The sequence below is a fragment of the Symphodus melops genome, assembly GCF_947650265.1.
Source record: "Symphodus melops genome assembly, chromosome: 5".
Classification (NCBI taxonomy): Eukaryota; Metazoa; Chordata; class Actinopteri; order Labriformes; family Labridae; genus Symphodus; species Symphodus melops.
The window spans coordinates 4,371,450-4,399,066 of NC_136695.1; the positions used below are offsets into that span (position 1 = coordinate 4,371,450).

The 27,617-nt window shown below is 44.5% G+C and overlaps 2 protein-coding genes across 4 annotated transcripts in view; one reads left to right on the forward strand and one right to left on the reverse strand.

Annotated features, from left to right (window-relative positions):
- snrka (SNF related kinase a) overlaps window positions 1-22,863 on the forward strand; it is a 39,153-nt gene extending 16,290 nt beyond the window's left edge. The window contains 8 exon segments of the mRNA XM_079344213.1: window positions 3,313-3,454; window positions 10,813-11,025; window positions 13,894-14,028; window positions 17,838-18,039; window positions 18,314-18,417; window positions 18,789-19,335; window positions 19,337-20,992; window positions 21,614-22,863. Of these exon segments, the coding sequence (XP_079200339.1) occupies window positions 3,313-3,454; window positions 10,813-11,025; window positions 13,894-14,028; window positions 17,838-18,039; window positions 18,314-18,417; window positions 18,789-19,335; window positions 19,337-19,945 (1,952 nt within the window). The 3' untranslated portion in view covers window positions 19,946-20,992; window positions 21,614-22,863.
- Window positions 22,864-23,599: 736 nt separating this feature from the next.
- ano10a (anoctamin 10a) overlaps window positions 23,600-27,617 on the reverse strand; it is a 30,144-nt gene continuing 26,126 nt past the window's right edge. For all 3 annotated transcript variants that reach the window (XM_079344219.1, XM_079344220.1, XM_079344218.1), the window contains one exon: window positions 23,600-26,606. In XM_079344219.1, coding sequence (XP_079200345.1) covers window positions 26,537-26,606 — 70 coding nt within the window. In that variant the 3' untranslated portion in view covers window positions 23,600-26,536. The remainder of the gene's footprint in view (window positions 26,607-27,617) is intronic.

The window sequence follows — 27,617 nt, forward strand, 5'->3', positions numbered from 1 at the left end:
CTCTTCAGAACAGATGCCATCTGGATGTCTGACAGGAAACAAAATGATCCTCTAAACTGCTGCGAAGCATGTGCTCGGCTTGTTCAAACTATGCTCTCATAAGATGAGCTAAAGCTGGCCTCCGCTACTATTTATGCGTGCAGTGTCCAGCAGCTATACTGCCTTGTTCTTTCAGTGGTGCTGGGTGAATGTAAGCTAACGGGACGGCTGTAAACCATGACAGTCGATGTCGTGTGTGTTGGGAGGGATGAAGCAGGACCCTTGACCCTGGTGGCTCTGAGAGACGCTGGATCAGTGCTGTAGCGCTAGTCCTGCTCAGTCATGTTGAAGCTGCACAGGTGTGTCTGCATTCACTTTGATGGACTGTTTGGGAGGTCACCTGTGGTTTTATAGGAACTTAAAATGTTCTTCTGCCTGACCCAACATGGTAAAAACATGGTGGTGTAGTTTATCTGAATGGTGTATGAGATAATGATGATTTCATGAAGGTGGACTCAGAGTGGTCCCAGCATACCTGTCAGGTTAGCATCCCATGCTTATCCAATCAGAACCCTTTTCCTGCTCTCCTTGCTGTCCATTAGATTCTCTTGTTCTTTGTTTGAATGGTATGATGTGATGTCTGTGAGGTGAGTAACATTATTGTCATATTCAAAACAGGCCAAACATTTACAACCAAAAGGACATTTCCCAGATGTCACATGTGTTGTTATTTTGAATTGGATCCGGGCTCTTAATGCTTTATCAATCATAATTCTTCTCCGTTCAGAAAGACAACATCCCAGCTTTTATTGAACCAGCCTTCTGGGAAACCTGTTTCACGCTCACTGTGATGTGTTTGTTCAGGAACGTTTAATCCACTTTACTGAGCCTTTTCCCTCTAACCAGCGCTGTCTGAAACGCTGAGCTGCACTTCAGCTCATCCTCTCCTTCTCCTCTGATTAAACACAGCAGTGCTTAGCCCAAGGCTCAGTCCTAGCAACGTTAGGCCTAAATATAGGAGGCGCTTAATTCGGGAATGCATCTGATGGCCAACTTGAGGCTACGCCTGTGGCTCAAATCATGTGAAAGTCTTTATCTCGCTTTTCCAACTGAAAACAATTTTTTTATTTCTTTTTCAGAGATGGATTTTTTTCTCTCTTGCATCATCATGGCTCCATTCTGTCGACCCACTAAGTATTGAGGGCATCTGAGCTTTAGAGCTTAATTAGAAAGTTACTTAAAAATCCTCATCATGGTAATTACTCCCGAGCTGCCAATATTTGAGCGGAGCTGCTGTGATGTCTTTCTCCTCTCAGTCGGAGTCAGCTGGCTCTGCTTCTCCACTAATCAGAGGATTGGAGATGGAAATATTCAAAGCACTTCTCCACCGTGTCAATGTTTGAGGATTGGTGTGTGTGTGTGTGTGTGTGTGTGTGTGTGTGTGTGTGTGTGTGTGTGTGTGTGTGTGTGTGTGTGTGTGTGTGTGTGTGTGTGTGTGTGTGTGTGTGTGTGTGTGTGTGTGTGTGTGTGTGTGTGTGTGTGTGTGTGTGTGTGTGTGTGTGTGTGTGTGTGTGTGTGTGTGTGTGTGTGTGTGTGTGTGTGTGTGTGTGTGTGTGTGTGTGTGTGTGTGTGTGTGTGTGTGTGTGTGTGTGTGTGTGTGTCCCACACTAAATGTTAGCTGTGGTTTTAGTTTCACTTTGAACGTTTTTAGAATTTAAAGTCGGATGCTTCTGTGCCAAAATAAGATCCACGCTCACTTAAACACAAACAGATATGTGCCTTGTTTGTACTTTAACATGCGAACACAAGTGTGGAAAACCATACCAGGATTTTAAACTCCAATACAATACCAGGCAAATCAAGTGATTTTTGAAACCATGGCAACAAAAAAAAAAGCAGAAGTCTGAAGCACTCCAATGTTTTTTTTTTTTTTATTATCACCAAACATTGCAGCAAACTCAGCACGCCGTCTTTAACGGATTAAATTGGCACCATTTCTGTGCTGAAACGTTGCCAGCTCAGACAGTGTTGCCACCTCAGCTCTCTCTCTCTCTCTCTCTCTCTCTCTCTCAATAAACATAAATGTATCATCTTTATGATTGGGTGAAATGTCTCTGCCTTCACGTCACTCTGACCCCTGCCTGGTTTAAACAAACACACTGACTGTAAGTCTCCAACAGTGTGAAACATTTGTCATATTTGATGAAACGATGAGAAGTTCAAATGTTTCAGTCGACATCCAGCTGGAACAGTTACGCTCATTAATGGTCACGCTGCATGCTGAAGGCCGTTTCACAGCCTCCTGCTGTCACTCGTGTCGTCCCTGTTCACACTGCTGAAGTGAGATGTGTGTGTGTGTGTGTGTGTGTTATTGGTTGCATAAAGCCTGTACGGCCCAGTGCTTCTGCATGCTGCCAGGCTGCCTTCTCAGGGTGCGACCAGCAGAGACGCACACTTGAATGAGCTTACTGTACGTTCACACGGATGAACTGATTCCACATTCATCGCACCAACATAGTGTTCCATGATAACATTGTGCAGCATGTTTTGGATTTGTAAGGAAGGGACACACTTAGCACGCACACACTCGGCCCCTCCTTCTTGTGTTCCAGCTGTTCTGAGGTTTAAATACCAGGGGAGAAGAGAGACAGAATTAACAAGAGGACAAGAGAGAGCTGACATTTACTGTTGTACATTCCTCTTGTTGTGTTGGCCTCTTGCCTGTTGGCGAACCAACTCTGAGCACATCCCACTTCTCTTAATTGAACTCTGGTTTCCATTCACTGCATCTCTGTCGTCTCCGTCCTCCATTCTTAAGACGAATGGAAAACATGACAGGGACCAAACACTGAACATGGTATTTGGAGAGGAGATGTTGTTTCCGCTCATCAGTTAGCGATGACGTCTCCATGCAGGATCAGCTGTCGGTGGGCTTGGAGCTTTAAACACATAATAACATGTAAAGACGTAACAATGAGTGTACAGCTGTGTTCTGTTTTGTAGATCCTGCGTGCTGTTCATAAAGCTCATGAGAGGGGAAGAGGAGGCTGATCTGATCTTCCTCACTCTGCAGAACTCTGTTTTCTTTCTTATCCTAAAAGATGATGAACTCTCTTAAGATGTGTGAAAGTGACTCAGTCCATCAGGATTGAAGAAAAGCACATCACTGCTGCTAGCAGGATGTGTTTCTTCATTCTGACTGTATAGAAAGAATTGTGATATTTGCATATTGTTTGAGTATGTATTGATCGTTTGAGATTATTTCCCAGTCAGTTCAAACATGTATTTAAAGTGCTTTCCTCCTCCTCCTCCTCCTCCTCCTCCTCTTCTCAGATATCTGGAGTCTCGGGGTGATCTTGTTCATGTTGGTATGCGGCCAGCCCCCCTTCCAGGAGGCTAATGACAGCGAGACCCTCACCATGATCATGGACTGTAAATACACCGTACCGGCCCACGTCTCCGGCACCTGCAAAGAGTGAGTGACATGAAGTGCTCAATATGATACTGTAGTTTATTCTTGTCTTCTACAACATGGGCAGACTTTGAGTTCAGATTACTGACGTTATGATACTTATCATCATATGCATTGATTTGGATTAAGGATCCTACAATTGAAACTCTTAGAAAGAGATCTTAAAAACACATGATGTTAATGTTGGAGCGATGGCTCTGTGAAGTGCACCACAGGTCAGCTGTCTTTTCAGACCGTCATCACAGATCTGCAGCTGTATCCGTTCAGTAACATCTGCATGGTGTGTTTGCAAGGAGCTCATGACGATACGTTTCCACATCAGTCTTTGGAGCGCAGCCGTTTTTTCTGACGGCATCAAACTGCAACAGATAACTGATTTCAAATGAGTTTGTTTAACGGCTGTGATGGATAGAGACATGGATATACTGCTTCAAGAATTGGACGGATAACTTCTGTTTGAACAGGCATAGTGAGGAGAACATTATGAAAAATAAAACCTAGTGTTGTCCATCGGTTTTAGCTCCACTCCCTTTTTCTCCATGATCTGCACGGTGCAGATAAAGAAAGGCGGCAGCAGCATCACTGATTTATTCCAGGCCCTGCAGACCAGGCTGCTCCTGTAGCTGGCACAGACCAAAAGCCTTCAAGCTTTTTGAGCAGAGCTGTAAAGTCCGACGTCAGTCCAACACAACAACACGTTGAAGAAGTCACAGGGAAGCACACAAACTGGCAGTCGGATCATTTTCTGTGCAAATGAGTTCTCTCAGGACACACACAGTGGACTTTAATCGTTCAGGACAATATTAATAAATCGTTTTTTTTTTGTTTGTTTTTTTTACTTGAGCCAGTCTGTTGCCCAGGAAGTTTTTCTTTTTCAGTTCGATTACAGAGACTCTTTAGTGCCCACGACTGACCTTCTGATGCCAGTCTTCTGACCGCCTCTCGACAACAGATGACATATTTCATGCACTCGTTTTGGACTCAAAGTCATTGTCGATCAGTTCTACCACTGACCACTGTGTGCACAGCCGTGATGCTGCACCGCTTTGCTGTTTATGAAGCTGAGCTGGAGTGAACGCTCTTGGACTAAATATGAGCCTCTGACATTTTTTAATCCAGCTCAGCTTTGATCTACAGTCCTGGACCCTCTAAATGCTGCAGATACAACTGATTTAGTGAATAAATGAAATGAGATCAGGCTTCATCACATCAATACAACACACTAATAGATGTATTACACTCCTGTGTAGATCCTTGTGGTCCACCATTAGCTTTGTCACGCCTCCCCTAAGTTTAGATGATGGAAGCGCTGTGTCTCTTATGATGCAGCTTAAACAGAGCCACTGTTTGAATCCTGAACTAGTAGTTGAGATCTCTTTCTGTTTGCTTTCTTACTTTGATACATTTTAAAAGGTAATGTATTAATTGCAGGTTTCTTAATGAAGGTCTACATAGCACTACTTAAACACTGAAACTATGCTAAGGCGTTTAGGGACAGTACTTATAAGGCTGATAGGCTACAGCATGTTTATACCGTTTCCATTGATTCCATCAACCAACTCGATCCATTTCACTACGACCAGTCTTGTGACCCATTTAAAGTATTTTTTGCCCTAAACATTTGTTCATAGCAGTCAGTGTCAGATAGAGCTAAAGGTTAGCTTCACACTCTTCCATTCATCTTGGCAGCCTGATACTAAAGAGGGCTCCCGGCCGGGACTTAACACCTCCATCTTTTTATGAATCAAGTCAACGAACGATGATCATGTTCCATAGGTAAAACCAATAGTATCAGACCTACGTGCTCAACATGTAGTCAAGGCCAATGCTTTGTCTCCACTCTGACTTCTCATCAGAGTATTTTTAGACGCAGGAAATAAACGCTTATCTCCACTGAGTCGAAGGGTCTGATCTGACTAGATTGAAGTGTTAAGCTGAAGCAGCTGCGAGCAATCTGATGGTCTTTGACTTCAGAGCAGAAGAGCTATTTGTAACAGGCCGTGTCCCCAGCTGATATTTTCACCATCCTCCTCCAGACATATCACCATTTTACCACCAGCTCCTGCACTGGCTGCACTTTCAACATGGATTGGTCTTACAGCTTCACCCAACTCAAAGAAAATGCTTGGTGCTAGATAACAGTGTAGAGAGGCTGCATGTCATATGAACAGGTTACCATGTGTGAAAGCTATGACAATAGTTACTGTCATATCAGTTGGCTGTTGAGTAAAACTCAACCACTTTGATTCACATTCACCTTTCTCATATTTATACACCACGGTAAGGCAGCTAATCAATCATGCATTGATAGACTGAAGGCTCTAGAGAGGGTTCAGTGTCCCCGGCTTACGGCCCTTCTTCTCTGGCCCTTCTGCCAGGATGTAAACGAGCACAGTGAACAGAGGAGGAGCACATCTGGCAGGATCTTCATCTGGAAAATGTTGATGAAAATGTTTGTCGGATGTGCCAGGTTAAAGTGGTTTTAAGTTCAAGAGATCAGACAGGGTTCACCAAGTGTCCCTGTCTTCAGCACCATTCACTCCACGGAGACATGGGACCAGACACTCAAACAGTTGGTCTTTTTATTGCCCTGTGAATGACGCTACGTGAACAGGTCTTTAAACCAGTCAAAAACACTGTGTTCTTTCACTTCCTGTTATGACTGTAACCAACAGATACACATAACATAACACTTCCATAACAGTCAACTGTGCTGTATCTGCATCAAACACATTACTGAGCTTCTTCTTCCTCTGCCTTACATCATTTGGCACTGACTTGTCAGTTGGTGGTTTCCATCACATACGATGCACATTATTTTTAAAATGTGTAGACAGTAATGATGTCACATCTCAGGATACAATAATATCATGATAACTAGTGATGTTTAAAAACTAGGAGGGAAAATGCCCCGTGTTAAAGAATGACCTCTGAGATGGTCAAATGAGGTAAAAGTGGGCACTGCAGGTAGGAAGCTACTGAATGCTTCTTTAACCTCTTTTGGACTGGCTGGACTTTTCTCATTTAACTCGTATTCTCAGACGTAGAAGTCACTGCAGTCTGCCAGTGTCTGCTCGTTGCTTTTCGTTTGTCCATCATCTTTACTCGTGTCTCTCTGTTCTCCCTCACAACTACGCTAATGCTGCACTGAGGCAGATCGCAAAGGATCATGGGAGTGCACGGGACGATGGGTGGGATCCACTGAAAGAAAACGAGCCATCGTTTCATACTGTGACAGGTGCTCCTTGGTATCTACAGACTGGAGTTGTTGGTGTTGTGGATTTGGCGACACTGTTAGACGAGCTCTGTGCAGCGTTCAGTGTCTCTCTGAAGTGTTCCACAGGGAAGGATTTACAGAGGGAGCAGACTGGAGACATTTACATGATTGTTGTTGGTGTTGTTGTTTTTACAGTATCACATGCACTGTAAGATCAAGAGGGCAGCCTTGTGAGTTAATCTGTGTGCAGTTTACTCTACAAAGTCATTTGACTGATTTTGGGCCTGATCCTGCTTTGGACAATCCTGAGCAAAGTCCAGATTTGTTGATGGTTTCTTAAGATTATACAGCCGGGTGTTTCTGCTGTGTTAGGAGACATCAAATGAATGGTGACAAATGAATACAGTGCCGAGCACGGACTCTGTGTATTGCCACCTGGATCCAAACCAAAGCGGCATGGGAGGCGAAGCTGCCTGAAGAAGGAAGCACGATAACCAAACCAAAGTGTGGCAGCCTCCGAGAAACCGATGGTCAAAAGGCTGATGATACTTCGAACCCGTACCTTTTCACATGACGCCGTTTCAAAAACTGTGCATCTGTTTGGTTATTGAATCAACAGAGCTGAGCAGTTTTCTGCATCCTAACACCACGCAGAGTGTCAAACCTTCCCTGCTTCCTCCGCCTCTCCTCCTACTGTATATGCACTTTGTGGTTTGTGGTCCTCAGGGAGCCAGACCAGCTCTGACTAATCCCCAGCATGACTGTCAGTCAGCAGAGCACTGTTCTGCCTAGCCTGTTAGTCTGTGACATTCATCCACAGGCTGCTCACACTTACGCACAAACACACATGGGGACTGAAAACTGGACGTGCTCACAGGTTTCTTAGCCTTACATTGGATGTGTCGACATGTTTGTTTTAGTTAGTGTTGTGGATCACTCGCATGTCATACATGTCTCTGTCTGGTAGCCTGTACATGCAACACGTCAAATAATCCACATCTGCCTGCCTTTTATGGAGATGACAAAGATGGCTCATTCCTGGATCCCTCATGTGTTTTTTTCTCTCCTGTATTAAAGTCAGCTTTCTACTATATTTCACATCCTGCCTAATCTTGTGAAATTGTGATCTCCTCTTTCAGCAGTGGACTCTAAGCTGCAGGATGACCAGCCATTATTTGTGCCCTGTCAAAGCAGATGTATGACACAGGCTGATGACTTAGAGTGCTCTCTAACAACAGACACGAGCAGGGATCCACCCCGGGGACATTTAAAACACATTTAGTGAGCCTCTTGCAAATGACTGTTTGAGCTGCAAGTGTGTTCAGCACCGTTCAGTTTAAGACTAAGATGCCAAAGTGATCGTAGAGATCAGGACTGTGGACGATAGAGGCATCAACTATCTCATCCTTCGTCATAGTTTTTTTTCATTCTTAAAGGATTTCTACACATGAGGCAGGATGAGGCACAGCCACTAAGGGCTGCAGGATGACGATCAGACTGTATCAGGATTAATACAGATCCTGCCAACAGATACGTCAATGTATTGATGCTGCTGTTAATACTTTTCTATGTAACTTGGTGGTAAAAACACACACCACATCAAACGATACAGAGGGATTAAACCTTCTCTTTTTTTTCATCGTTGGCTGCCACCTGACTAATGTTGTCCACTGTATTTTCAAAATGTGTTCTGACTCCGTCCTGAATGTAAAGCTGCTGTTGGAAGTTGTTTCAGTGATGAATAAACACAAGGTCGAGGTCCAGTCGGTTCAAACGGTACCGTCATATTTGAAATATGTTCAAGGCTGTGATGAAGGAAAAGATGTGATGATTAACTTACAGAGCTGATAAAGTCCCCGAGTGATTTCTAGATGTAGAAGTCTCATTAACATCAAAGTGACCGGCGTCATAGAGTCAGTCTGTCCATATTTGGAGGCTCTCGAAGCTTTGTGTCTTTAATGTGTGCTGATGGATCACATCGTAGGTAAACAGTCAGTGATGAACACAGCTTTCAGAGCGTTTGGCGATCTTCTGTCATCATAGTTTATTTCATACTGTGCAATATTTCTATGTTATATTTCTGTATTATTGATTCTTCATTTACTATGCTGCTACCTGTAAATAACTCCTATTTGACCATAGTTAGACTTCCTGTTTTATTTTCTTCTTCTGTTGTTTTTCTTTTTAGCTGTGTGCACTTTAAGGTGAAGCCAGATAATTTAGTTGTACAATTATATAATGACAGGAGAGGCATTCTATTCTATCCTATGATCTGTCCTCTTGGCATGTGAAGGAAACCTTAATGAGGTGATTTTAATTGTAGTAAATTAGACAAAGCAACAGGCAACCTTCAGAATCTGCCTAAAAAAACTACAATCATGAGGTTCAGGAGGGTTTGTGCAAACAGCTGATTGGACAGACTCAAGTTGTAGGATGGTTCCTTCAGAATAAAAGCACACTTTGAACAGGAGTATTTTGCATGGCTGGTTTTATTCATTAAAATTGCAGGAACATGATTGAATCTATTTTACACATCTGAAGGAAAAGAATCCAAAACAAGCATTGTGATCAGACTGCAGCGTAGAAATAAGCTGAAGGAACATTTCAGCACTGATAGAGCCGGAGTCGCACCGCTCGCTCGGTCACTCATCAGCTGTCCTGACAGCTCTGCTCCTCCAGGCTGAAAGGGCTCAGCTGGTGAGGCAGGTGCAGACCTTCGAGCACCTGAGAAGCAATCAGACCAATCAGAGTCTCTCCTTCCTCTCTCCTCCTCTCCAAATATGCAGCACCCTGTCACTCGTCTCATCTGTGCTCAGTGTGAGCCAGAGCTGGCATTTCATTTACCTTAAATCCATGGATTCACCGTAGTGTTTCCCAGAGCTCACTGTACCATGACAGTATGTTTCAGATCCAGGTAAAAGCACCTGTTTGTTCAAAAACCATGCTTCTCACTTTCCCTCTGTGAAGTCTGGTGATTTAAAGCTCAAGTCTGAAGTGCATGAAAAGTAAAGCAGCAGCTTTCAAACCGAGGCCTGCAGCCTGGTGGGAGAACACACCTGACTCGAGCTGCGTCGTGTGAGTCTCACTATCGTACTTTACCCTGACTTCTTCCTGCCAACCAGCAGGAAATCTGCAAGACGATGCACTGCAAGCAAGCAGCAGTGTGTGGTGACGTTAATATCCTGTGACCGGCACAGACCTGTAGACTGCTTCCTCCATGCTGCTTGATCTTAGTGTGCATCAGGAATATCTGTATTTATTTTAACAATGGAGGCAAACGTGTGAATCACAGCAAATCCTTAAATCATCTGTTTCTTCCATTCTTAAGCTCCTCCCCTTCCTCCCTCACTCCACCCCAGCCTCGGTACTCGTCCAATGAGAATGAACATACAACACATACCAATTTATATATACATAAATTTATATATGGCAGTGGTGTCCAGACTTTTTTCTTGCGGGTCAGAATTGTCATGTTGGCTTTGCTCGCGGGCCACTGGTTTGTTTTTTTAAATAATACTGTAAGGAACTGTCTGTATTGTGATCTCTACAAAAATAATGTAAATATTCAATAACTAATTACAGTGAGAAACTATTTTGTTTTCATTTTTTTAAATAGTAAGTATTTATAGATTATAATCAAAAGTTTCACAAAAGAAACCCTTTAATAATAGAATATCAAATCCTTTTTCACATTCTTTATCTGTTCTTTTGTTTGTAACATGGTGATTTATTTGTACCAACTTTCTTTATTTATCTCGGGTTATTAAACGGTTAAACAACTGTTGAAAAAAATGTGCATAGCTTTATTTTTAATGTTAATAAAAAATGTGTAAAGTCTGAATGAGGCCTCAGGCCAAAATCTTTTTGATTCGTAGACTAAAGTTGGGGGCCGCAAAAAATTCCCTCAAGGGCTGCAAATGGCCCCCGGGCCACACTTTGGACACCCCTGATATATGTTATACACACAAAAACAATAACAACAGTAACAAAACAGAATAAGAAAAAAAGATAAATACAAAACATGAAGCTGCCTCATTGTGTTTTCTGTTTGACAGTCTCTTCTTCTCTGCACTGTTTTAAGAGTATGTCCACACAGCATTGATAGAAATGTCATCAGTGACCCTTTGTTTCGTCCTCTCCTCAGTCTGATAGATCGAATGCTTCAGAGGGATCCAAAGCGCCGGGCCTCCCTCGAGGAGATCGAGACCCACGGCTGGCTTCAAGGTGTCGACCCATCCCCAGCCACCAAGTACAACACTCCCCTGGTGTCCCACAAGAATCTGTCTGAGGAGGAACACAACAGCATCATCCAGCGCATGGTGCTCGGAGACATCGCCGACCGAGAGTCCATCGTAGAGTGAGTGTCGCTTTAGCTCTCTTTCCCGTTCCTGTTCAAACTGGAATATAGAGATTAGAGACAAGCTTCATGTATGTAGGTATGCTGTGTACATATTATCACCTTCACCAGTGCACTCAACACACGCTCACTGAACAGAGAAAACCTGTTGATCCAGCTGAAGAAGGAAATGCTTACCCTCAGTCTGCAGTCACACTGATCCAGCCTGGGCCTCCACAAAATGTGAATCAACCTGTTTCTCTTTTGCTGCTCTGTCGTGTGAGGAGACAGTTACACAACTCCTGAAGAGCGTGCATGCAAACGTTGACTCGTATCTCCCCTGCAGCTACTGGAGAGAGCTACCGTGCTGCGACTCGCTGAGAACCAGCCAATAAAGGAAATAAGCACTTTTTAATTCAGTCACGCTTTCTAGTTCACACTTGTTCCTCTCAACCTTGTTTCACATCTCACCTCACCTTACTTTACACACACACACACACACACACACACACACATCCTTCATTTTGCAGCGTACATGTAAATGGACTTGGCAGTAAACGGATTCTGATTCTGACATGTTCCTTTTCACACGTCTCTTCCTCACAGAGTTACAGCACCACACCACCTCCGCCATCAAATGTCTGTGTGGTCTTAGATAGGGACTGTTGTGTTTGCTTGTACGGTGACAGATGTTCATCCACGTGTGCCTCCTTTATGCATGCTCTGATCCAGTGTGTGTAAGCGTGTATTTCTGCCAACACATGGATATCACAATTACTTCATCACAGTGATACATTCACACCGGGGATTTCCTTATTATCTGCTTCCACGTTATTGAGGTCTGTCATTTGACTGACTGGTCGCAGAGCGTCTTTAAACGCTGACAGTCAGTAGCTCCTTTTCCACCAAGCAGTCTGGTTTGGTCCAGTACAGTAAATCCAGACCTTGCTTTAGTTTCCACAGCCAGCCGTACCTTTTGTTTGGTAAGCAGCGTGTTTAAGGCCGATGGAGAGAGTTGTTAAACATTCAAAAAGAACAGGGACACAGTAAATGAGGGACACTTAAGGGTGGGATTGGTACCTCAATGGAAGGGTACCAAAAAGGCAGGACGGTACAGATCCCTTATTTCGGTATCACTCCCAACTTTTGACGGTGGAAATGCCAAACAATGGGAACCAAACTGAACCGGACCGCTTGGTGGAAACAGGGAAAACGAGGCCGAGTTTTTCCATCCACTGTTTGCTTGAAATGTCTTGAACGCAGCAGGATTAGTTTGATTTTACAAGATCACGTAATGTGTGAGTGTGATCACATAAAATAGTGATGTTTAAACACTTGAACTAAAGTCTGCCCAGACATTTCCATTTCAAAGAAATGTGACGGCAGTCCGCTGTGGTTCCTCAACATTCACCCTGTGTGATGGAGTCAGCTCCCTTCCCCTAACCTAAATACTGTGCTTAGATAATAACTTCCCAGACTGTCATGTATCGCTTGTTACAACCACCTGCCGCCTGTTGTGTGGGTTGGTCCCTCTGCTGGAACATGTCCTTCTTTGTTGTTGTGTTTAAACTGCTTTAGGGTTTCCATTCCATCCATGTCTGATCAAGTTATGATTCCAAATTAAAAAGTAGATAATTTCCCACTAGACTGGGTTTTTCCCACAACCTCACAATACGATACGTATCACGATACGATACATATCATGATACGATAAGTATCACGATACAGAGGCCACGATACGTATCACGATACGGTACATATTATGATACGTATCACGATACGGTACATATTACGATACTTATCACGATACAGAGGCCACAATACGATACATATCATGATACAATAAGTATCACGATACAGAGGCCACGATACATATTACGATACAATGCATATCGCGATACAATGCATATCACGATGCATATCACGATACAATGCATATCGCGATACAATGCATATCACGATGCATATCACGATACAATGCCTATCACGATACGATGCATATCACGATACATATCACGATACAATGCATAACACGATGCATATCACGATACAATGCATATCACGATGCATATCACGATACAATGCATATCACGATGCATATCACGATACAATGCATATCTCGATACATATGATACGATACATGTCACGATACACATCACGATAAACGCTAGTTTTGGATCATGACGTCCTCCAAAGAATTCCCTGTAACAGCTGTTTTTTTATGTTGAGAATAACAGCAGATGCATAGATTTAATGATCCCACAACTTAAAACTCTCTTAGATATCCTAAAAGTAAACCAAAATATTTAGTTTATAATGCCAGAGCTATTAATACATGCAAATATAATACAAAAATGTGAGAGTTTTTTATTCAGATATACCTCCCTGTTTAATAATGTTTAATATTCTGGTTTCACTTGACTATGAGAAGAATCTCTTTTTAATTAACATCTGTAAATGACTGAAACAGTGTAGATACTAACCTGAATTACTGATCAGCTGTCTGAAGCCTTCCTTATCAAACACGCTCGACGTTCAGAAGTCTTTACAGAAGACAGCAGAGACATATTTCTGTCCTGTCTGAGCTCATTTACAAGTTTAGTGACCATGAAAGCGTCATTCGCTGCTGACACAGACGGCTCACACTGACGCTGTGTAGCATGCTTTGCTTAGCTTCTAGTCATATATTCATGGACATTTATCGTGTTGCTGCTGTGTTTTACCTCGTTTTTTGTGAGTCTTGGACAACTGACGTCCAACTCCAGACTGCCTGCTGTTTGTAAAAATAGAAAATGTTTCCCTAAGCTTTGCTTGTCTTGTCTGTACAATCAGATTTCCCTTTCTACATGTTCCTAATGTGTGTGTTTTTGTCTTTTTGTTTTTTTTCAGAGCCCTGGAGACAAACAAATACAACCACATCACAGCCACGTACTATCTGCTGGCTGAGAGGATCCTCAGGGAGAAGCAGGAGAAGGAGGTGCAGACTCGCTCCTCCAGCCCCAGCAACATTAAGGCACAATTCAGGTAAAAGTCCCCCTGCGAAAAAACACAGTCACAGCACTAACAAGATGCAGTGACAGCTTGAAACAATAACAGTGATGTGCTGCGGCCTGTGCAGAAATATTTTCTTAAAGCAGAGCGTGAGTGAGAAAAATCCCTGCTCACCATCCTAATGACTGTCTGAGTCATGATCCAGGCTCGTTGACCCATCTCGCTCCGCTGGCTCTCACTGCTGCCTGTTTAGCTCCACAGCTCCACCATAGTTACTTTAGACTGTGTTACATCTCATCTCTGGGTTGACTGGACCTCCACCTGCTGGACTCAGGGATGAAAGAGGAGAGCAAATAACACATTCATCATGTTTTCATTCCTCTGAGCGGTGTGCGTGTTAGCGTCAGGCCTTTCAACTTGAATGCATTAAAGGTCCCATATTCTTCTTTTTCTGGTTTTAGATGCTGTTTAGTGTCTGTGGAAAGGCAGCTTCTCCTACCTCCTCCTGTTAGCAGTAGCTGCAGCTGCATGAAATGCAAACACATGTCACAGTAAAAGTAAGAGAGAGTGAGTGGATTGTTTTCCTTAAAACAAAGGAATGTCATGATCTTCCTGCTTCAAATGCAGATGAACACAGAAAGCATACCTGTTCAGTAAAGCTGATAGTGATTCTGACATACTTTCTGATCAGTGAAAAGGTTTACTCCAGTCAACAGTCAAGATGTTAAAAATCTGACTTTATTCCTTCAGCTCTTGAAAGTATTTTGTCTTAGCTTTCCTGCCGACATGTTCTTTCTAAAAGCAGAGCTGAACAGTGCACAGGCTCAAAAGGAGCGTCAGAGGAAAGGAACAAATAAGGAAGGCTTCAGCTGGCACGGCTCCCTCCACACCTCTCTCTCTCTCTCTCTCTCTCTCCCTCTCTCCCTCTCTCCCTCTCTCTCTCTCTCTCTCTCTCTCTCTCTCTCTCTCTCTCTCTCTCTCTCTCTCTCTCCCTCTCTCCCTCTCTCTCTCTCTCTCTCTCTCTCTCTCTCTCTCTCTCTCTCTCTGCTCCCCAGAGGAGGTTTCTTACTCCAAGAAAAAAAAACATTTAAATTGGCCAAAATAAAGCACGACTCAAACGTTTTTTTTTTTGTTTTTTTTATAGCTGAGGTTTATTTCTGTTTCTTGAAAGCCAGAACAGGAGGGCTTCAGCGTTTGATCAGAGGGATGGAAGACGACACTTGAAAGGAAGCACGGGTCGTTACAAAGATGGCTTGTACACAACACACTCTGCGAGGAGGCTTTCACACTCGCACACTGACAAACACTTGATATTTCCAGCAGGTTCTGTACGTGTGAACACAAACACACCCTGACTCTCTCCTGCCTCACCTCCACAGCTAGTCTGAGTGAGCTGATGTGAGAACGCTGCAGGACTGGTGTAGTTTGGTGTCCTAAAACCAGGAAGTGAGTTAGCATTTTAGCGCCATGGGTTCCTTACTATAAAAGTCAATGGGGATTTTGAATGGGTTTGTGTTTAGACGCCTGAAATAAGGTCTGTGGTTAACACAAGCTGAAGATATGATGATGTTTTGTTAGATGAGATAAACTACGTTAGCTAAGAGCCCACTTGTGAATTCTGAAGTTTTTACGCATACTTTAAACAGCGGTTGCTAACGAGTAGCTAACTGAATCTACAGTGGTTGTCATGGAGACATTAAAAGTCATCATGCTGGGAACTCTCTCACTAATCCTCCTTACAGCCTCTAGTCATGTTTTTTAGTGTTCTTGTGAATATTAGGTTAATAAACAACTTGTTAAGCTAACGTTTAGCTAGCTTGTCAAAACCGCTGATTAGATCGATGAAGCATAGCGGTAGGGACATCATAATAAACCGACCGCGGTGTAGTTAGCTTGTAGCATAACGTTAGCTTTTTACTTCTCTCAGCTGCATTAACTCTTCAAACTTCATATAAATAGCGTTCGTATGTAAAGATTATCCCGCTGAACTAAACAGCAACGCATCAGAAACGTGTGTTTGACACAGATTATATTCTGCAATGATCCAAAATCCAATGAAGAAAAAAAAGTTTCGTTGGAACCACCGGCGCCATTTTTTCGGGTTGGCCTACAAACATACATCTGTCATTACTATACCAGTCTATTCTCTGAAGAATTCACCTCCAGCTGTTATAGAGCGTGTGCATGCTAGCGCTGTGCTCTTTGTGCACCTCGTTAAACGTCTGCAAGTTTTCTGTTCTCCGTTATCTTGTTCTTCTGCCTTTGTGTTGATGTTGGGATACCTGTGAACTACATGTAGCAGTCTGTCATTACAACATGGCGGAGTGGACCACTCTCCTGTATGCATCCTTTTGTCATGTCAACTCTCTGTATTTGCTTTGGATTGACTTTGATGCTGTGAAACCTACCTGCTCTTCTCTACACTCACCTGTGATAATAATAATAATAATGATAATAATAATGATAATAATAATAATAATGACATATAGGATGATGAGCAGGAAGGACTCGTCCTTTGTCTTCCTGGTTGAGGGACGACCCGGTCCGATGGTGTTGGCTGGGTGTCTCCATGTATCACCTTTAAAAACACTCGTTCACAGCGTTGTGCTTTGACAGACAGCAGGGTGCGTCTGTGTAAATCATCAACACATTCATGCATCCACAACTTCTCGCCTCTTTGTGAGCTTTTCATTGGGCGGCGGCGGCAGCTCAGTCAGACTTGGGTTGAGGATTGGAGGGTCGGACCAAATACCTGAATAGTTGTAGCTGGAGAGATGTTAATCTTCTTCTTCTTCTGTGATGTTAGTTTGACAGAGGTGTTTCTGTCATTGCTCGTGTGTCTTCAGTTTCCCTGCAGAGTGAGATCCAGCCGCTGCCTCTTCATTCCTCTCTTATTACTCACCTCTAGTTTTAGGTATGCACGCTCCAGTCGCTGCTCAGACTCACTCTGCTTACACTGCCCGTGTTGTCGCTGCACGCCTCCACACATGCGACGCCTCCGCTCGCCCCCTCGCTGCCAGCTCCACTCCTCCTCCTCCTCCTCCTCTTCCTCTCTCGCCTCGGTGACTTTAAATGTCTGTTTTTCATTTCAAAGTTTGGACCCACATTGTGCTTACTGCTGCGCTGCCTTTTAATGCGCGAGCTCAGCAGGAAGAAACGATGGATCATGTTTTTACATCAGAATAATGAACGGGCTGAATCCATTGATGCTGTTTATCTTTTCAGTCTGATTCTATTCTTCCAGAAATCCGAGCTCCACGTAAACATAACGACTGAATTCAGGACATAAAGGAGTATCAGCTGATATGGATCTGATACCATGTGATCATGACTCATACAGACTTCATGTTGGAGTTAGCTGATCAAGTGATGTTACTCAAACAGACAAACTGACCCGTCTTTTATTAACCAATGAGAACATTTTAACCTTCGACATCATCTCTACAGTATTCTACAATAAAAGAATAAAAGATACTTTTTAAAGTCTGTTAAATGGGAGTCTGCTTATCGGAGCGCTTTTATCTCAGATTTTAGATGCAGACTGATAAAATCGTATCCGACCAAATATCTGATATCAATCAAGCCATGCACATGACTGAGCCGTAAATGGAGACGCAGATGTTTGTATTAAAGGTGGTCGAGTGTAGAACCTCATCAAGGTGAGCAGGTGGATGTCTCCTCCCTGCTCCCTCCACCCAGGCTGTGTGGATCAGGCTGTAGAAGTCTCTTAAAGAGGGAAGACGTTCTGTGTGAGTCTTACGTGAGCTGAGGACTCGGCTCACTTTAATACTCACGGTCTTCACGTTTACAGTCCTGCTGAGTGCTGCGTTTCCTCCCCACAGGCAGTCGTGGCCGACCAGAATGGACATGCACCAGGACATAGAAGACAGCTTGGCGGCGTCCTCCATCTCCCACGCTGGAGGCCCGCAGTCCCCGGCCCGCAGCGCAGAGAACCTGCTCAACGGACACCGCTCCAAAGGCATGATGGAGCTGGGCCGACGAGAGGACATGACGGTGACCGACTCCCCGGGACCGCCCGCACAGGTACGCTCCCCCCCTCCACAGCCTCAGGAGGACGCACCATGACGTCAAGTCCTCCCTTTATTCACTTCAATCAATCTTTTTTCTTTTTTTTCTACTGTCTTTTGCTGTTTTGAACTGTATATTTTATGATGAGATTAAGATGTGTGAAGTGTCTTTGAGCATTTGTAAAAACACTTACAAATAAAATGTATTATTGTTCTTATCCTCTCCCGTCCTGCACGCTGTGAGGAAGTGCCACACGGTCTTTGAAGCCTTCTTGTGTCTCTTCCTCCAGGGAGCGTGTGCTGCAGCCTCGGCCCTCACAACCAGCTCTGGGAGCGTCAGGGGCCCCCCGGCCCCCACCTCAGCCGCAGCCAAGCAGCGCACCTGCCTCTTCAGGTACACTTTGCATGCACACCTTTCAAAGTGGACGAGGTGTCGACGTCGTACATGTTCACTTCTGTTATCGATAGCTGATCAATCAATCAAAGCTGATTCAAAAAGAATGAAAATAGAATACATAGGAAGATGAAATAAAAGCCTGTGGTATTAAAAGCCAGAGGTGACTTTTTAGCAGTGATGTGAAATGTTCCATGGTTGGAGCAGTTGAGGTCTGATCTTAACATTAACAGTAAAACTTGATTTGATTCTAATCTGAGCCTCGAGTCTGTCACTGTAATGACCTCAGATTGGTAGGAAGATTATATGATGAAGCTTTGTTGAGGTCTTTTTGCATCCAGCATGCTAAGTAAAGTGTGGTGTGTTGTCAGGGTGGAGGAGGACGAGGAGGAGGAGGACGAGCAGGACCCGTCCCCCCTCCCCACCCAGGTGATCCTGCGCCGCAAGCCTCCGTCCATCACCAACCGCCTGACCTCCAGGAAGAGCGCCCCCGTGCTCAACCAGATCTTCGAGGAGGAGGGCGAGTCCGACGACGACTTCGACATGGACGAGGGTCTGCCGCCCAAACTCTCCCGTCTCAAGATGAACATGGCCGGGAACGCCGGCAACCTCGGCTCCGCCGTCGCCGCCGCCTCCTCCTCCTCCCCCGGCTCCACGCAGAAGCGCTATCACCGGCGTAAGAGCCAGGGGAGGGGGTCGTCCTGTTCCAGCTCGGAGACGAGTGACGACGACTCGGAGAGCCACCGGAGGCGCCTGGACAAAGACTCGGGCTTCGGGTACGGCTGGAACAGAAGGGACAGCAGCGAGGGCCCGCCGGGGAGCTCGGGGGGCAACGGAGGAGGCAGCAGCTCGGGCCAGGGGAAACCTCCGGGGGAGGGGGGCGGGGCTTCTGGTCCGGACAGAGGTAGTCCTCCTGGAGGGGATGAGAATGGAGGAGGGGGAGGTGGAGGGGGGGAGCGGTGGAGGAGGAGGAGGAGGAGGAGGAGGAGGGGGGGGGAATAAAGGACAAGACAGCCCCTCCAGTTGTTGTAACAACAGCAGCACGACGAACCCCTCCCTCAGTTCAACGGCCCGCTCGTCCCGCACCGCCAGCCGCAGCACCGAGCTGGTGGAGAGCCTGAAACTCATGAGCCTGTGCCTCAGCTCGCAGCTGCAGCAGCACCGCGGGGGGCGGAGCAGCCGAGGGGGGGGCAAGTTCATCATCGAGCCGAGCGTTAAAACCACGGAGAAGTCGGCGTGGAGAATGTGCATGGGCTCCACGGGGAGCCTGGACTCCATCACTCTACCCACCACCACTCTGCCTCGAACGCACCATCACCGCAAGACAGCAGGGCACGGCCCCCCCGGCCCCCCGGCCACCGCCGCCGCCGCCAGGGACACTCACAGCAACCTGAGCGCTCTGAAAAACAGCGTGCTTCAACTACCTCTGTGCGAGAAGACCATCTCGGTGAACATCCAGCGGGGCGGGGGTCCGAGGGACGGCCTGCTCTGTACCTCCGCTCCCGCCAGCTGCTGCCAGGTCATCTGATGCCCCCCCCCCCCCCCCCCCCCCCCCCCCTCTCAGACCGTGGTCACTTTCAGATCATCAGCCTGATTCTTCTTCTTGTGTTTATTTGACCTGCTGTCACGTCTCCTCCAGCTGCTCCCTTCACCCACCTCGCCTCGCCTTCATCTGCTCTTCTTCTTTTTCTATCATTTTACTCTCATACATCAATCTGCTGCTTGGAAGGGAGGGAACAGCCAGACAAATACTTCAGAGTATTAAGAATGATAAACGATTGTTCTACTGTAACAATATCAGGAGTGTTTTTAATCAACAGGTTTAGTAAAGTTTAACCTCATTGTTTAAGTCAAACAGGATTATCATCGTTTTAAATGAATGAATTCAGTATTTTTAATGAAGCATCAAATGATGTTGAGCTCCTCTCATGCATCAGCGTTCCTACGGAGGCCCCGGGAGGACATTTTATTCCTCAGTTCACGTCTTGAGACGAAGGCTTCAGTTGAGTCATAGTGAGATAAGTCGTGTCGACACTCAGAGACGGGTGGATGTTAAAATGTAATAATCCAGACGACAACAAGCTGAGCTCAGACTCTTCTGAACCAGGTGATGACATCGTTGAAGAAAAGGTCACCCTGTCACATAAAGATCACGACGCATCCAGAAGTTTGCACACAATAGTGATGGAGCTGGAGACTGTCCTCGTCGTCTCGAGCTCCTGTCAGGAGACGAGACCATCCACATAAAGACAGAGTCATTTTAAATACCTGAATCTTTTCAAATCACTTCCTGACTCGTTCAGCTGGTAAACCAATCAGAACGAGCTCTTTAGTGCTTTGTCTTTAATCCACACAAACATCATTTTGTTAATCTGATCATTTCACTCCGGATAGGAAACTTGTCCTCACACTGTGTCGCGCTCGCCACTCGCTGGTTGTGGAGCGCTGTGCTGAAGCGTGCAGCTGACAGGAGGAGGACAGAGACGCTCCCTCTCTGTCCCTCTCTGTCCCTCCCTGTCCGTCTCTGTCCCTCTCGGTCCCTCCCTGTCCCTCTTGGTCCCTCTCGGTCCCTCCTGTGCCTCTCTGTCCCTCTCTGTCCCTCCCTGTCCCCCTCGGTCCCTCCTGTCCCTCTCGTTCTCTCTCTGTCCCTCTTTGTCCCTCTCGGTCTCTCCTGTCCCTCTCGGTCCCTCTCGGTCTCTCTCTGTCCCTCTCTGTCCCTCCTGTCCCTCTCGCTCCCTCCTGTCCCTCTCGGTCTCTCCTGTCCCTCTCGGTCCCTCATGTCCCTCCTGGTCCCTCCTGTCCCTCTCGCTCCCTCCTGTCCCTCTCGCTCCCTCCTGTCCCTCTCTGTCCCTCTCAGTCCCTCTCGGTCCCTCCTGTCCCTCTCTGTCCCTCTCGGTCCCTCTCTGTCCCTCTCTGTCCCTCCTGTCCCTCTCGGTCTCTCCTGTCCCTCTCGGTCCCTCCTGGTCCCTCCTGTCCCTCTCGGTCCCTCCTGGCCCTTTCTGTCCCTCCTGTCCCTCTCTGTCCCTCTCGGTCCCTCTCGCTCCCTCTCGCTCCCTCTCAGTCCCTCTCGGTCCCTCCTGGCCCTCTCTGTCCCTCTCGGTCCCTCTCTGTCCCTCTCGCTCCCTCTCTGTCCCTCTCTGTCCCTCCTGGCCCTCTCTGTCCCTCTCGGTCCCTCCTGTCCCTCTCTGTCTGTCAGATGGGTTCCATGTGTGAGTCCATGCAGACGAGCTCTTACTTTAGACTCCAGTCTGAACTCCTTGTTGCACTCAGACAATCTGTTTTATGTTTTTGTGTTGATTGATCATTCGAAGCGACTGGCACACCTGTTGTCCATCAAAGCCCTTTAATGTCCACGTGTCTCCGCACTGAGCTCACCCAGTGTTGGCGTTTGAACCGGGACGGAGGCTCAACTTTTATCAGCGTGTGTGTGTGTGTGTGTGTGTGTGCGTGTGTGCGTGCGTGCGCTCCTTAGTGGCAGCAAACAGGTGATCATATTTCTACTGTAGCAACTTCATGCTCATCACAGGTTTGAAGATGTTCCTGCTGACCATGTATTTAAATGTTATTTTTTTATTCATATTTCAACATGTTGCGTCACACCACCAATGTTCGAGTGGTTCGTTTTCCGATTTGACCTCCGTTGGCTCCTTGCGGTCCCACATGTCACCCAAAGCTCACTGCACATGCGGGTGCAGCGTGTCGACACGTCTATCAAGTGTGTATATACAGTACATGTAAAAGTAAAGTTTATTTTTTAAACCTTGTACATTTTTTTTTGGATCTGCTGTTTGGAAAGGGAGACTGAGAGCTTGTTAAAGGCCGACAGAGAAACATCTGAGCGAGAGGAAATTCTTCAAGGGCATTGGCAATAAGCTAAACGTGTGTTGCAGCTAACTGTACAGAAAAGTTTTTTTAAATTTTTTTTTTTATTCCTTTTGACGGCCATATTGGACTGTAAAAAGAAAAAAAGGAAAGCCATGTTTTAAATAGTTTGTCTTTGTCGTCTGAGTTTTCTTTTCAAACGTGTAAATACAGATGTAAATATGGTGCTCTTTCTCTAGAACAGCCGCGTGAACCCTTTGGTGCATAGCTGTACAGTAATAGCCTTATTATAATAATAGTAATACTGTATGGGTGTCTCAGCTAAAAATCAAGCCGTGTGAGAAAAAAGCCGACGCGGTTTCTCTTCATACTGTCGGGTCTCTTTTACTGTCGTCTTACTCAGCTGTATCCAGGTGAATGACGTGCATGTGTTTCAATGTGTTGGACATTCAGTGACACACAGGAGAGTCAGCCACAGAAATGTTACTGGACCAAAAAAAACAACAAAAAAAAAACAAGAGATGAAACTGAGAAATATTCAGTGTATTATTCTGTAGTTGATACCTGTTGTCAGAAGTTACATATAGCTATGGTAATATCCAAAAATAAAAAAGTGGAATACTGTCTCGTGTGTGGAGTTTTTTTTTTTTTTTTTTTTAGCTTCAGATGTTTTATTCGTATACAGGAAGCAAGATGCCACATTACAGCAGTGATTGGCTGAGCTAGGCTAAGCTCTGACCGTCTCTTAATGTGCCATCTATTGTGCTGTTGAATATTTCCTCTAAAGCAGTAAGTGTAGAGTGATTATTTAAAAGCTTTAATGGAAATAAAGCAGCATAAGTGCAACACAATTAGACACTGTGACCTACAAAGGATGAGCGCTTTGTAATCACAGTTTTAAATAGTGTCTAACAAACGTGTCTAAAAGTTTGGATGCTCCATGATAATGCAGCAGAGAAGCTCAGTGTGTGGATGTGGGATATTCAGCACCAACTAGTTACTAATGTTGACGCTGACTATGAGAGAGGTTGTATGAAGTACTTGTGCACAGTACAGGGGGGATTTATGAATGAGTAGTTTCCTGGAGCTTTAGATTCAGCTCAGAGCTGTGTGAGCCATGTGGGTCATGTGGGTCGGGGTCCAGCTCTTTAAAGGTGTTGAAACGCAGCCTGTGGTGATTTACAGGTTATACGACACTGGGCAGCAGCTCCAACACTCGAGTCACCCCGACGCTTGAAACTCTCGGACTTGATCCTTCCATGAATTCATCTCTGAATTTCCACAAACACTGCAGGAACTGAGCGTTGTCTCTGACTCTGTGCAAACATATAAAACATAAAAACACAGTGGACGCGTTGAATTTCCTTCTATATTTATTGAAGATACAGAGAGCCGTGTTGGTTCCATTCCACTTTATTCTCCACAACAGTTTCAGTACAAGAAGTCATGGAAGGACTGTTTTCAGGGAGCGTAGAAAAACAAATCTTCTGATAGACTTTGCACGTAAAGGCACACGGGGTGTAACAGGAGTGCACAGTTTAACCTCAAGTCAAAGTGAAGGAGCTACAGATTATGTTACTAGTTCTATGATAATACCCTGTGTAGGTCGCATGCTATGATAAGACAGCCAAACAGCCAGCACACATCAGATCTCTGCTCTATAAGAGTGCAGAAAAAAACAAACAGCCGAATACTTCGTCATGAGATTCAATCATCGATCAACACTTTGAAAACCATTTATCAACAAGTGAATGTGGTCTAAATGTTCAATACTTCTCAACACCATGTCTTTCAACAAGAGGCATTATTTATCAAGTTGAATGAACTCAAGAGTCAAAAAGTACAGAAGCTTAAAAAAACAAAAAAAAACAGCTTTTCAGATGGATTTTTAACTCTTAGCATGAGCAAAAGAGAGAGAGAGAGCACTGTATAAACTGCACAGATATGTTGGTGGCAGTTTGGTACTGAAGGATTTCCAACATATCTGTGCAGGATCCTGCTTGAACAAGACTTTTGAGTAGCTACTGGGTAGACCAGTAATTTTTGCCGCTGCTATTTAGTTTTTAACTCGGATCGGACTGAAGGTTAAAATCAACCTGATAGAGCTGAGGTTCCATTTCTGTGATTTCAGGGCTCGAGAATATATTGTGTCTGGATGAGAATGATCCAGATTTGGTAATCCAACATCTTTATTTTTCCCACCAATGATCACATCATCGAGTTCACGTCTATCTATACTGGATGGTATCATGATGTAGACTTGAAAGGGTTTTCAGCTGGTCTCGCCTCAAGGACCCACCACCAACTCCTCCATGAAGAATCCTGAGCTTATTTTCTAATATTTTTCAACCAATCAGATTCTCTCGATGAATAAATGTGCAGTGTGGACCTGAAGATGGTACAAAACATGTGACAGGACAAAACAAACGTGTTTAAAAAAACCCAAACACTTCACTGACTTTACTACTTTTTTTTCGTCTCCCACTGATAGGAGCTCCACGACCCACCAGATGAGAATCACTACTTTAAAAAGAACTGCAACAAACAAAGATCATCCCAGTTACTTTGAATGAATATATATTTAGTGTTTGATATCGATGCTATTTAGTGAAATATTTTATTGGGACCAAATCTTTCTTTCTTTGTAGCATAATGTGAGTTTGAGTTACTTGAGTGAAGCTCTTAGCTTTGTTTCTGTCACAGTATGTTGTCAGTGAAATGTAAGACACGGCTCATCAATACAACACATTGACTTCCTTTTTGTGTTTTCAGTTCAGAGAAGGGTTGTCACGGTGTCAGAAATGTAAACTTCCATACCATAACAGTAAAAATATATAATACCGATACCAGTTTCAAAATAATCCACCCCCCCCCAAATAAAAGACACCCAGAAGTGAGTAATTTCTTAATTTAAATTTAAAACAATTGCAAGAAAACTCCAGCACACTGTTGAGTTGCTGATGGTATTGTGCAGTTCTTAAAGAGTTTCAGCTTTTAAAGCACTGGCTTGAATTAATTACAAGATAAGATTATTATTTAAATGTCACGTATTACTAATCGTCGACAAATTGAAATTCAGTCTCAGAGCTCCCCAAAACGTGTGTGAAGTCTCCTGTTGTAAATCCATTCTGATCCTGTATTTGATCATGTCTATAAACCCCTCTATTTCAGCCCTGCTCAGAACAGGCTGTTTCTGCGTCTGTAGCTTTAAATATGTAAATGAGCTGTGTCTGGCCACGCCCCCTCTCTGGAAGGACTTGGGTGGATCACACAAAAGACGGCGACTTTGGAGTTTTCTCATAATAGTTTTTTTTTTCTTTTTTTTTTTCAGATAATTATGGACATATGAGCATTAGAACAACATGGCTTCAAAAGATGTGACCTTTAGAGCTATTAAAGCGTTGTGGTTGTCTAGTTTAACTAAAAAACTTCAACAAATTGAAAGCACTGAACTTATGGAAATTCAGAGCCAAACCACCCAGACCTTTCATTGCCAAACCAGAAATGAAAGTGCTTTACTCAGTGTTTCAAAGGTTTTTAGAAGCAGGTCTGACTTTTGAAGAGATAGTTGGATAAAATGGTTCTTAAGATCAAATATTCAATTGTTAGTTTTTAGCCATTAATAAAAAGAACCGGTTCTAGAGGTAAAATGTAAAGGCTGCCAATTTTCCATACTTGGAGTGCAGAACTCGTGTTGTCATTAAAAGCAGCTTTAATACTGACAGATAATCAGCGTCAGTAATGTGAAGTCAGTTTAAGTCAGTGTGTGGAGGCTTTGGAGAGGTCCGTTTATGTCGTACACTTCATCATCCTGTGGCGTGAGAACTCTTCACTTAACATTTTTAGTTGAACACACCTTCACGTTTGCATAATCCCAAACCACCACAGTACTTAAAGAACCCAACCCAGAGTGACGGGAGAACTAACTAACAGTCTCTGATATTACATCTATATTTGGTACAGTATCATTGATCATAATTCAGCATTCGTACGTGATTCTAAAGCTAATTAAAACCGTCTTAATCCCACCAAGTACGCTCTCTGACCACCACCCGGAAACAAAACTTCATTACAGTACAAACTCACTGCTGTGTATCGGACACAGCTGTCCAATCCTAAACTCTGTCAACAGTTCACCATCATTTTCTTCTTTAGTGATGAAGGGGAGATATTGCAGATGAACAGCACGGACATCAGTCACATGAACTGCCAAAATAACACGTGCGTTTTTACCTTAATACATATGTGATTGCATGTCAGCATAGGGGTGTAAAAAACAGAATAAAATGTCAGTCCGTCAGTATCTGTACAGCTTCCTCTCCTCCTCACTGCTTGGCCTCACTGAGCTCCGAGGTTTCCAGCATTTTCTGAAAGAGAGAGAGAGAGAGAGGCAGGTTGATTCAATTCACTTTCTGTGTGTGTGTGTGTGTGTGTGTGTGTGTGTGTGTGTGTGTGTGTGTGTGTGTGTGTGTGTGTGTGTGTGTGTGTGTAGAAGGAGCTGCATAAAACCAACGATGGGCTTCACTGCTGCTACTTCCTGACTTTCAGTCTAGAAACAGTCAGAAGGTGGAGTTGAGGTGGGCTTTAAAGAGGACACCTCTCAAACACTCCCCCCTGTGCTTTAAATGAAACATCTGTGTTTCTGTGCTTTGGTCCAAATATAACTGTAGAAACCAGCTCTCTGAACACTCTGTTTTGGTGTGTGTGTCTCTTTAAATACAATGAGCCCCTCTCAGTTTCCCCTGTAGACGTCACTCCTCTGTAGCAAGAATAAAAATGGCGGACCTTTGCAAAAGTTTTGCTCTTGGCTGGAGGAGGAGTCTGTGGGTGGAGATACCGGGGGGGGGGATTTATTGTTTTTTTTTACCAGAATCCAACTTGTGATGTCACAAACTGAGAACATTTAAAACGGAGCATCTTTCTCTGTGTGGTAAGACTCAAGCAGACCACAAACAAAAGACTGCATGGATTTATTTCACATTGTGTGGGTTGATAGACACTCAGGTTAGCCACATAAATGTTCAAAAACACTGTAAAATTGGATTTAGATTTCACAATATGTCCCGGCAGCTTCAACGCATCCACTCGAGCCAGACTGTAAACATGCCGATTAGTCTCATACAAATGTGAGGTTTAATATGGGATCTAATGGTGGTTCATTCGTTTTTGCAGCCAGCCTATAGACACTCAAGGAACAGGCTCCTTTAACCACAGGAGAGCTCACACAGTGGCTGATATCACCCAGCTTTACCAGTTTAGCATTGTACTGGAATACAGCTGGACAGCATCACATAAAAAAGCTCATTTTATCAGAAGTGAAATCCAATCAGAGGTTGGCCTGAGCTCTCTTGATTTGAAAGGACCTCCAGCCCGTCTCT